At 49.5% G+C, this 11,569-nt stretch overlaps 1 protein-coding gene across 7 annotated transcripts in view; it reads left to right on the forward strand.

Annotated features, from left to right (window-relative positions):
* Positions 1-11,569, forward strand: part of Agpat3 (1-acylglycerol-3-phosphate O-acyltransferase 3) — a 144,410-nt gene that overhangs the window by 124,821 nt on the left and 8,020 nt on the right. For all 7 annotated transcript variants that reach the window (XM_017796709.2, XM_029560780.1, XM_029560779.1 and 4 more), the window contains one exon: positions 7,010-7,085. In XM_017796709.2, the coding sequence (XP_017652198.1) occupies positions 7,010-7,085 (76 nt within the window). The remainder of the gene's footprint in view (positions 1-7,009; positions 7,086-11,569) is intronic.

Consider the following 11,569-nt stretch of genomic DNA (forward strand, 5'->3'; position numbering starts at 1 on the left):
GAGGAGATCTAGGCCCCTCCTGTTTTGTAAGGCAACTTCAGACTCCTCTAAATGTTTAATTCCTGATCTGGTCTCCCATACATGATTCCATAAGGGGTTAAACCTTATGTGTAGGGGGTATTCCTGATCTGGTCTCCCATACATGATTCCATAAGGGGTTAAACCATACGTGTAGGGGGTATTCCTCATCTGGTCTCCCATACATGATTCCATAAGGGGTTAAACCGTATGTGTAGGGGGTATTCCTGATCTGGTCTCCCATACATGATTCCATAAGGGGTTAAACCGTACGTGTAGGGGTATTCCTGATCTGGTCTCCCATACATGATTCCATAAAGGGTTAAACCATACGTGTAGGGGTACTCCTGACCCGGTGTAAGGCAAAAGGAAGGAGGCCCACCCAATCCTCGCCAGTTTCCAAGGTTAATTTGGTCAGGGTCTCCTTAAGGGTCCGATTCATTCTTTCTACCTGACCTGAATTCTGGGGATGATAAGCAAAATGCAGTTTCCAATTTGTCCCCAGTGTTTTTAGCAGTCCCTGTGTCACCTTAGAGACAAATGCAGGTCCATTGTCTGATCCTATGACCGAAGGTAGGCCATACCTTGGGATTAGTTCATCTAAAATCTTTTTGATCACAGTTGATGCTGTTTCCCCTTTTGTGGGGAAAGCTTCTACCCAACTTGAGAAAGTATCTATAGATACTAAGAGATAGCGTTAACTGTACCTGCCTGGTTTTACCTCAGTGAAATCCACCTCCTAATGGGCTCCAGGCAAGAGTTCCTCTCTCTCTTTTTCCCAAGGGGCCATTTGCCCTTTGGGGATTAGTGGCCTGGCAGGAAATGCACTTGGCCAAGTAGGCTTCTATCAAGGGTTGTAAACTGAAAATCTTGTATGAGGTTAAAAGTTCCTTTAGTTTCCTCTGTCCCAGATGGGTACCATGATGGAGTCCTTGAATCAGGGTCGTGGCCAATTCCTGGGGCAGGATTATCCAGCCGTCTGAAGTATACCGCCATCCTTCTCTGGTCCTTGTATGAGGCAAGGAGGTGAAATTATCATCATCTTCCTTTGAATAAGTTGGTCAGTCCAGCAATGTGGGAGGTGGCAGAGCTGTCACCAAGCTTACAGTTTGTAAGCCTGCCTCCTTGGCAGCCTGGTCTGCCCTCCTGTTTCCTTGAGCCTTGGGAGAGTCCCCCTTCTGGTGTCCAGGACAGTGGATACTAGCAAGCTTCTGAGGCAACCAGAGGGCAGAGAGTAGGGACAGGATGTCTTGTTTATTTTTAATAGTCTTTCCCTCTGCTGTAAGTAGGCCCCTCTTTATAAATGGTCCCATGGACATGAGCTGTGGCAAAGGTGTAGTGGCTATCCGTATAGATGTTAACAGTCTTGTCCTTTCCCAATTCTGAGGCCTTGGTTAGGGCAATGAATTTGGCCCTCTGGGCCGAAGTCCCAGGCGGTAGGGCAGTAGCCCATATGGTCCCAGTCAGGGTAACTACTGCCACCCCCGCTTACTGGTTCCTTCCTGGATGAAGCTACTGCCATTGGTGTAGAAGGTGTCATCCGGGTCACTCCATGGCATATCAGTCAAGTCCGGTCTGATTCCATGAATTTGATGCAGGATTTCAGTGCAATCATGCATGACCTCTGTGTCCGGCTCTGGCAGCAGGGTAGCTGGGTTGAGTCATGTGCTGGGCAGGAACCTTGTGGGGGGTGGGTTGAGGAGCAAGGCCTGGTAATGAGTCAGTCTGACGTTAGTCATCCACCGGTCTGGTGGGTTTTTGAGGACTCCCTTGATAGAATGAGTAGTGATGGTCAAGGACTACCCAAAGTCAGTTAGCCGGCATCCTTAACCATCAGTGCTGTGGCAACAATGATGCAAAGGCAATTGGGCCATCCGGCCACCACCGAGTCTAGTCTTTTGGACAGATAGGCCACTGGCTGTTTCCAGGGCCCCAACTGTTGGGTCAGAACCCCCTTTGCCACCCCCAGCCTTTCATCAGTGAACAGTTGTTAGGGCTTGTTAATATCAGGGAGGGCCAATGCCGGGGCCTTCAGGATGGCCTCTTTGATGGTTTGGAAGGCTGTCCTGTTGCTCAGTCCATTGGAAGGAGTTCTCCTGCCCTCTAGTGGCCTCATATAAGGGCCTGGCTATTTCTGCAAACCCAGGAATCCAAAGTCTACAAAAACCAGCCAATCCCAAGAATTCCCGAAGTTGTCTCCGGGTCTTTGGGGTGGGGATGCCCAAGATGGTCTGTTTCCTGGCCTGGGAGAGCCAGTGTTGGCCATCCTTTAAGACATATCCCAGGTGGTTACCTGCTTCATACACAATCGAGCCTTTTTACCAGCTACCTTGTATCCAAGCTGTTCTAGAGTCTGTAACAGGTCCTTGGTTGCCTCTTCACAAGTAACTTTATCTGGGGCTGCTATCAGGAGATCATCTTATGTACTAGAGGAGGCTTATAGTAGGGTGGGAGGCCGAGTACTCACAGAGGTCCTGATAGAGTGCCTCATTGAAGATAGTAGGAGAATTTTTAAAACCTGAGGCAGCCTGGTCCAGGGGAGCTGGCTGCTGAGCCCTCGGTCTGGGTCATACCATTCAAAGGCAAAGAGCCGTTGGCTGCTGGTTGCAAGCATCAGGCTGAAAAGAGCATCTTTCAACTCTAATACTGTATACATCTCAAGGTCTGGCCTCAACGAACTCAAGAGGGTGTAAGGGTTGGGCACCGTAGGGTGGATGTCCTCTGCCCGTCGGTTGACTTCCCTTAAGTTCTGGACCAGTCGATAGTCCTCGGTCCCTGGCTTTTTGACAAGTAATAGAGGGGTGTTCCATGGGGACTGGCAGGGCATCAACATTCCATGCTCTAGGAGCCGGTTAATGTGCTTTGTTATCCCCATTTTTGCCTCTGGGGTCATGGGATACTGCTTTATCCTGACTGGCTGCGCGCCAACCTTCAGGGACATGACCACAGGAGGTCTGTTTTGCCAGCCCAGGCGGGTTGGTTTCCACCCATACCCCAGGTATCATCTTCTGGAGGCTAATCAGGAGAGGAGATGGCTCGGAAACTGGTGGGGAGGAATAGAGTCTATATTCTTCTTCTAAGTTTAAGCACAGAATATAAGCTTCCGGTTGTGGAGTAACTGTTATCTCATCCCCTGTGAAATGAATCTGGGCCTTCATCTTAGTTAGGAGGTCTTGGCCTAGCAGAGGGTAGGGGCACTCAGGGACTACCATGAAGGAGTGAGTGATCTTCTTGTTCCCCAAGTCTACCGTTTGTTTTGTGGCCCAGGGGTGTTGAGCTATCCCAGTAGCCCCCTGGACCCAGGTGAATCTGTTGGTCAGCTTCCCCATAGCCTTCTTTAAAACTGAATATTGTGCCCCTATATCGACCAGGAAGTCAACTGGTCGTCTCTCCATCTGTAGAGTTACCCAGTGCTCGTGATGGAGGGTCCTCAAGCCCTGTCCCCCTCAGTCCTCTATCTCAGTTAGCTTTAGGACCTTGGGACTTTTTCCTTGTCTCTTGAGGGGGCATTAACCCTTCCAATGTCCCAACTCCCTGCAATAAGCACATTGATCCTTTTTAAGAGAAGGTCTTTCCCTACTTCCCCAGCGTGGGGGACGGCTTCCAGCCATCTGGGCCTTGAACCTTGGGTGTGGAGGCTTTCCCCTTTCAGTAAGGAGAATTTTGGCGAGCCCCTTTGTTTGTCGTTCTTCTGGGGTCTCTCTATTTTTATATACCTTATTAGCCACTGCTACCAATTCCATTAGATTTTTACCTTCAAATCCTTCAAGGTGTTGGAGCTTTCTCTTGATGTCAGGGGCCACCTGGTTTACAAAGGCCATATTAATTTCCATTTGGTTTGCTGGTGTTTCTGGGTCCAAGGGGGTATAGGTCCTATAGGCCTCTAGGAGATGTTCTAGGTAAGCTCTTGGTGTGTCTGTCCTTTCCTGTATTACCTGACTGACCTTAGATAAATTTGTGGGGTGCCTCATGGCAGCCCAGAGACCCTCCATTAGAACCTGGCGATAGACCTTCAGGTGCTCCCTACCTTCAGCTGTGTTGTAGTCTGTTGTAGTCCCATACTCTCATAGGCCGGGTAAGGGGAAAGGAAGCAGCTATCTGCTTCTCATTGTCAGTGGGTTGCCCGTCGTCATCGGGGACCAGCCGGCGGCATTCCTGTCGGGTCTGGTCTCTCTCCTCAGTGGTAAAAAGGACCTGCAACAGCTGCTGACCATCATCCCAAGTAGGTTGGTGGGTGAAAAGGACAGTGTCCAGAAGGCTGATTAGAGCCTATGGTTTCTCCGTGAAGGAGGGAGTTTGCAACTTCCAGTCATAGAGGTCACTTGTAGAAAAAGGGAAGTAAGCTAGGGAGGGGTCACCCTGTCTGCATGGGGGGGGCGACTTCCCTCAGTGGCAAAGGTCGAACAATTCTTTCCCCTCCCTGAGATTGGGTGTGCAGTGGGCTTGGGCCGGGAGAGGTGAGGCCCGAGGCCAAGGAGGGAGAGGGAAGGTCCTCTGATTCCTCCTTTTGGGGGAGCTGGACTCGTGGTCAGGCTGCAGGGAGTGGAGAGCCCTCTGGATGCTGGCCCCCTGGGGGTGCGGCCAGAACACAGGGAGGAGGAAAGAGGAGCTCTTCCTCCTGGGCCAACCGGGGGAGGACCGGGGGTTTCAGTCATTTGGGAGGGTCTATGACCAGATGGAGCCAGCCTAAGATATAGGGGTTCTGGTCCAGGTGTCCTGGGGAGCCAAAGACGACCTCATGCACCCTGTAAATGAGAGTTAAATCAAAAGAGCCCTCCGAGGGCCAGCCAATTTTAAAGGAGGGTCACTCAATGGAACAGAAGGTCCTCAGGTGGCCAGGCTTGACACGTAGTCCAGACATCATGGAAGCCACCTTCTGGAAATCTGAGAAATGGTCAAGGACTAGGTCAAGAGGCATAAAGGGAACCTGTTGACCCATCTTGGGAAAGATCTCAAGGAAGAATAGGAGGAGAGAGGGTATTAAGGCAAACAGGAGCAAGAGACTCACACGATAACAGAAATGAAACTGCAAGAAAGAAGCAGAGAGCACCGAAGAAGGAAGCTCCCTGCGAGCTGGCAGAAAGATTTCGCAGAGTGCGGTGTCAGTCGGAAAGACTGCTCCTTTCCCAAAGGGGGCCAGGCCAGAATATCCCCTAGATTCCCCCACCCAGAGAGAAGTCGGGGCATCCCCCAGACTCCTCCGGCTCTGAGACCAATAGCATGTCCACCTGGTCTCCCATGAGCCTCAGACTGTCCGGACACCAGAAACAGAAACCAAAGGAAAACTCACCAAAGGCAGCTGGCAGACGAGTGCTCTTGCCAGAAAAGGGGGCCCGTCCAATATTTCTGAATCCTGGATGAGCCCCCAAAATGTTGGGTCCAAGGTTCGGGAATGACTGGAGACTACCCAGTAAAATTCGAAATTTAGAAAATTTTATTGAAAAACATTCCAATTCTTGAACGACCAGTTGCGCACAGACTCCAGGAGCCAGAGAATGGAATCCGGCCCCGACCAACAATGAGCCGGAGTTTTTATTGGGTATTCTTGAAAAAGCCTGCACAAACTGGGCAACCTTTGAATTGATTGGATAACTCTGAATTCCTTGTACAGGGGAAATTTCATTGGTTATAGTCATGGTCAGCCACCTGGAATGTCTCAATTTTTCCTTTGACGGTAGGGTGTCCCTATCAGCCTCTGGATGCCCTTTTATGGTCGGGAATTTCAGTTGGTTTCTGTTAGACTCAGATAAGCAAGGCATGTTGGGGCTTGCCTGATCTCAGCCCGCAGTATGGGGCAAGGGAGACTTACAGTTTCTGGGAACAGAGACTTAAGGCTGACAAGATGGAGGCTGGTAAGAAATGGAGCCAGTGTGACCTGGGTCCTTTAGCATGACACGGGTGTTCCTACCCACATGCAGGTGATACCCTCATACACCTTAAAGAAGTAAATAAACTACAGAATTGCACAAAGGAAGCAGAGAAGAGCTCCATGGCCTGGGCCATCAGGGAAGAACGCCCCCGCCCCAGGCCATCAGGGCCAGGAATGCATCTGGGCCTTAAAAGACTTACAGGGTATGGTGGGATTAAAGGGTTAGAATTCCTTGTCATAGACCAAGTTTTACAGGTTTGAGAGAAAAGACTAATATTTAATGTTTTTACATTTCTCCCTTTCTGGGAACTTAGTTCACATTGTGCTGCTGATTCTGCCTAAACAACTTGAGGAAAAGTTTCCTTTAGCTTCTGGTGTCCGAATTCAGCCCTGTGGGCTGGCTGCGTTGTGGGCTGAAACACCATGGTGCCAACCCCAAGCTGATGACGTCCTGGTGGCTGGCTGGGATGCTGAGACGGTAACAGGAAGTGGCCAAGATACACACTTCAAAGGCATTCCCAGCCAGGCCCCACCCACCACAGTTCTACCACCTCCCAATAGTCTGTGTAAAATTTGAATCCAACAGGAAACACCCTCGCAGACGCCCAGAAGTGTGCCTTACTAACCTTGTTTTTCTCAGCCCAGTCAAGGTGAGAGTCAAGATGACAGTCCTAGCAGGGCGTGGTGGTGCATGCCTTTAATCCCAGCACTCGGGAGGCAGAGGCAGGCAGATCTCTGTGAGTTCAAGGCCAGCCTGGTTTACATAGTGAGTTCCAGGATGGCTGGGGCTACAGGGAGACCCTGTCTCAAAAAGACCAAAAAAAAAAAAAAAAATGACAGTCCTGGCTATCTCCAACAGTGAGTGTGTGAGAAGGACCTTGTGGGGAAACAGAGGGAGGCTCTGCCAGGCTGGTGGCTCATCAGAGTCCCCAGATGCAGAGGCCACCCTCGGCCCTCCCATGGAGGGCTGACCATCCCTGGAAGAGTCCAGTGTGCTTGTGTGAAGGCCAAGGAGGACTTCACTTCCACTTGTGGGAATGAAGAGTGAGGCTGACTTGAACAGTGGGCTGGCCTCCTGGCCCTTGAATGACTGGCTTCCTCTTGCTCTCTCTCATGAAACAGGAGGTTTCCCTTGGAGGACATCCCAGCAGATGAGAGCGGCGCTGCCCAGTGGCTTCACAAGCTGTACCAGGAGAAGGTAATAGCGCCCACCTGCCCACCTCTTCAGCAGGCTGGGGCAGTGAGCAGGGTGTGCGGGTGGCATGTGGTCTCCTTACGTGGTTTCCTTCTGGACATAGAGCACTGCTGGTCTTCACGTGCCTTTGATTCTTCTTTTTCTTAATATTTGAGAAGTTTACAGTAGAGTGAAGTATGAAACCAGGCACACGCAACTCTGCTGAAGCCTGAGGTCATTGCGCAGCCTGCGCCGCACACCCTGTACAGCTGTGCAGTGACATTTTACCACAATTGTTTCTTTTCTACATAATAGAACTTTTAATGTGTAACAGATATCACCCAGCTATACAATTGAGTGCTTATGTCATAGGATCCATTCAGCATATGCCTGGAGGGTCTCCCAAGACCACGCTTGTTCTATTCCCACCCCTCACTGTGTGCTCCCCCAACCCCCACTTCCTGAAATGTTAACTTTCCACTTTCACCTGTGGCTGGAAATGAGACAGCCAGAAAAGCCTACAGCAAGCAAAGTCCTTTCCCATGCTCCGATGAGCTCTCAAGAAGCTAAGGGAGCTCCAGAGACAGGAAGGGAGGATGGGTGAACGCCAGGGTGAGGGCCCTGCACTGATGACACACACCCTGCTGGGGTGTTTGCTGGTCCCCATGATGTCTTGAGTTGTAAGCCTCAGAAGGCAGGAAGGTAGAACTCAAGCCCCACGTGAACTCAGCCTGGGAAAGGTTGAACTTCCAGCCTACGGCTATGCCCCAAGCCTAGCCTCCCCTGACTGAAGAGCTCCGCCCTGGTGACTGTCCCCACCCTGGGTGACTGCCCCCACCACCTTCACTGGCTGGAGGTCTGAGTCCATGCTCACTGCAGTCTCAGAAGATGGGAACACCAGCATAGAAAGTGCAGGGACGGGGGACCTCGAGAAACCAGGGAGACCTTGAGAAACCGGGGAGACCTCGAGAAACCGGGGCTGTGATCCCACAGGGCAGAACAGTCAAGAAAACAAACACTTTCCAGGACCTGGGAGGGAAGTCAAAGCCCTGGAGGAACAAAGCAGCAGACAGACTAAAAGGAGATGTTTAAGAGGAGAAGTCCAGGGGGCTGGAGAGGTGGTGCAGCAGTTAAGAGCACTGACTGCTCTTACAGAGGACCTGGGTTCGAATCCCAGAACCCACATGGTGGCTAACAACTGTCCTAACTCCAGTTCCAGGAGATCTGACAACCTCCTCTGACCTTGGGCATTGCACAACATGGGTGCACTTACACACATGTAGGCAATACCCTCATACACATTAAATAAAAATAATAAATAAATAAAAAGGAGAAGCCCAGGAGACTGGATACCAGAGCAAGACCCTTGACAGCCAGAAATGCAGAGGGAAGGACCTCCAGAGTGGCAGCTGCCGGGTCCTGTACACAGACCTGCTTTGTGCCCAGTCCTTCCCCAGGTCTGCTTGGATCCACAATCTCAGTCATTGCAGACAGCACATAAGCCACACACCACAGCTGGGAGAGACAGAGAATTACAAAATAAGGACTGCAATAGTAGAAATCATTTAAACGGGCATCAGAGCTACAGAAATGCAAACTGTCTGCACCAGGATTTTTTTTTTTCAGCCAGGATCTCATGTAGCCTAGGCTGTCCTGGAACTCCCTATGTAGCCAAGGATGACCTTGAACTCCTGATCCTCCCACTTCCACACGCTCAGGTTATGGGCATGGGCCACTACACCCAAACAGAAATATTTTCCTTAAGAATAGTAATAAATATGGACTTGGAGAGATGGCTCAGTGGTGAAGAGCACTGGCTGCTCTTGCAGAGGACCTGGGTTTGGTTCCCAACAGCCACGTGGCAGTTGACAACCATTCATAACTCCAATTCCAGGGAATCCAGAGCCCTCTCAGAAGAGCTCATTGCCCGACATGGGTGCACTGACACTTGCAAGGCAATGCATTCATACACATAAAATAAAATTTGGTCAAGACTAATTAAAGTGATAGAATTAATGGTAATAGGGATATAAAAGAGACACAACCAAGAGCAGGGAGTCAAGATATGACACCGGCAAGACTGGCCTTATGCCTGTGTGTTGGAAACATGGGTAAAATGGGTCATTGCTTTTACCAACCCCTTATGGGAAAGTTGCTCAGCAAAGAAGGGTCTTATGTCAACATATATGATAGACCCACAGCTAGCATCACCCTGAATGGGGAACATTGAAAGTGTTTCCCCTGGAGTCTGGAAGATAGGTCATCTGTCATTTGTCCTCTGTCTGTGTTCCGTCACCCATCACCCATCAGTTACCTGTCATCTTTCATCTGCCATTTCTCACTTATGTGTATCTATGACCTGTCACTCATCATATGTCTGTGACCTATCTATCTCTCTATCCTATTTATTTTCTATTCCTGTGATAAAACACTGACCAAAAGAAACTTCGGGGAGGGAAGGGTTTACTTCGCCTTAAAGCTTACAGTCCATCATGGAGGGAACTTGGGGCAGGAACAGAAGCACAGAGCATGGAGGAACACTGCTTACTGTCTTGTTACTCTGGCCTGTACTCAGTCTAATTTCTTATACAACCCAGGACCACCTGTCCAGTGTAGCACCACCCACAGTAGTCTGGACCCTTCCATATCACTCAGTAGTCAAGAAAACGCCCCTACCAACTTGGCCATGGGCCGGTTGATAGAGGAAATTTCCCTACTAAGGTTCTGTCCTCCCCGGTGTGTCAAGTTGACAACCGAAGCATCCAGCACACCTACCACCCTCATCGACACAGCACCGGAAGTCTTGGCCTGAGTAGTTAAGCAAGGGAAGAAAATGAAGTATGGATCAGAAAGGGGGTAGTCAGACACCACTGTTTGCAGATGGCAAGAGAGAAAACTTCCAATCTCTGTAAAAAAAAGAAGTGTTAGAGCTGACAAATTCTGTAAAGTTGCAGGATACAAAATCAGTGTCCAAAAATCATTAGCATTTCTGTGTACCAAAAATGAGCTAAAAGAGAAAATAAAGCAGGACCAAAGAAAGCCTAGAAGTTGAGCTACTTCAGGCCCCAGCCTTCCCACCGTTCAGAACACGTCAGGAGGACACCCTGTCAGAGCGTCAGAGAACCTCCATCGCCCATGCTTCCTGAAGCCCTGTCTACAGTAGCTGGACAGTGGGGACAGCCCGGCTTCTGGCTGCTGGGAGAATGAACATGATGCGTAACACTATTCAGCCATTAAAAAGTAAAGTCCTAGCTGGGCGTGGTGGCACACGCCTTTAATCCCAGCACTTGTGAAGCAGAGGCAGGTGGATCTTTGTGAGTTCAAGGCCAGTCTGGTCTACATAGTGAGTTCCAGGCCAGCTGGGGCTACAGGGAGACCCTGTCTCAAAAAAATATAATAATAATAATAATAATAATAATAATAATAATAATAATAATAAAGTCCTAAGCCGGGTGTGATGACACATGCCTTTGACCCTAGCACTTGGGAGGCCGAGGCGGGTGAATTTCTGTGAAGTGGAGGCCAGCTTGGTCTACATAGTGAGTTCCAGGCCAGCTGCCCCATCTCAGACAAAATTCTGTCATTTGGAGCACCGTGGATGGAGTAGAGACTGTCACAGCACATGAAGCAAGTCAGGTGCAAAGACAAACACCCAGTGTTCTCACTCATGGGTGGAAGCTGAGAGAGCCAACCTCATAGACATGGAAAGAAGAGCGGGCTACGGAAGCTGCAGCATGGATGGAGGATGCTGGCAGACAGGACTTCCCAATGTCTGCCTCGCAGCTTTACGGTTACTGACTTACGACTGACAGCGATTACATGTTTCAGAATTCCCAGTGGAAAAGATTCTGAACAGTTCCAACACAAAGCAATGATGTCTGTCTAGGTGGTAGGCAGCTGAGTCATCACAGTGGTGGCCAGTCCAGTCATCACACACCATGACCTGCAAACATGTACTGTTACATCAGTTAAAATTTAGATAGATGCTGAGTGTGTTGGCACAACCCTCAATCCCAGCACTCGGGAGACAGAGGCAGGTGGATTTCTGTGAGACTGAGGCCAGCCTGATCTACATAGTAAGATCCTGTCTCAAAAGGTGGGGAGGGGCTGGAGAGATGGCTCAGCAGTTAAGAGCACTGTTTGCTCTTACAGAGGACCTGGGTTCATATCCTAGCACCCACATGGCGGCTAACAACCAGTTAGCCATAACTCCAGTTCCAGAAGGTCCGGCACCCTCTTCTGTCCTCCACAGGCATTGTGTGACACGGGTACACTTACCTTACATGCATACAAGCATAACACTCATACACATAAAATAAAAATAAATTTTAAATAAATTACAAAACAAAACAAGAAAATGTAGATAATTGATAGGTGAGAGATATCCAAATGATAGATAGATGATGATAATGATCAATAGTTAGCTAGATAGCTAGATGATATAGGTAGATAGATGACAGATAGATAGATAGATAGATAGATAGATAGATAGATGATAGATAGATAGA

Source organism: Nannospalax galili, unplaced genomic scaffold, assembly GCF_000622305.1.
Source record: "Nannospalax galili isolate Female #2095 unplaced genomic scaffold, S.galili_v1.0 scaffold652, whole genome shotgun sequence".
Taxonomy (NCBI): Eukaryota; Metazoa; Chordata; class Mammalia; order Rodentia; family Spalacidae; genus Nannospalax; species Nannospalax galili.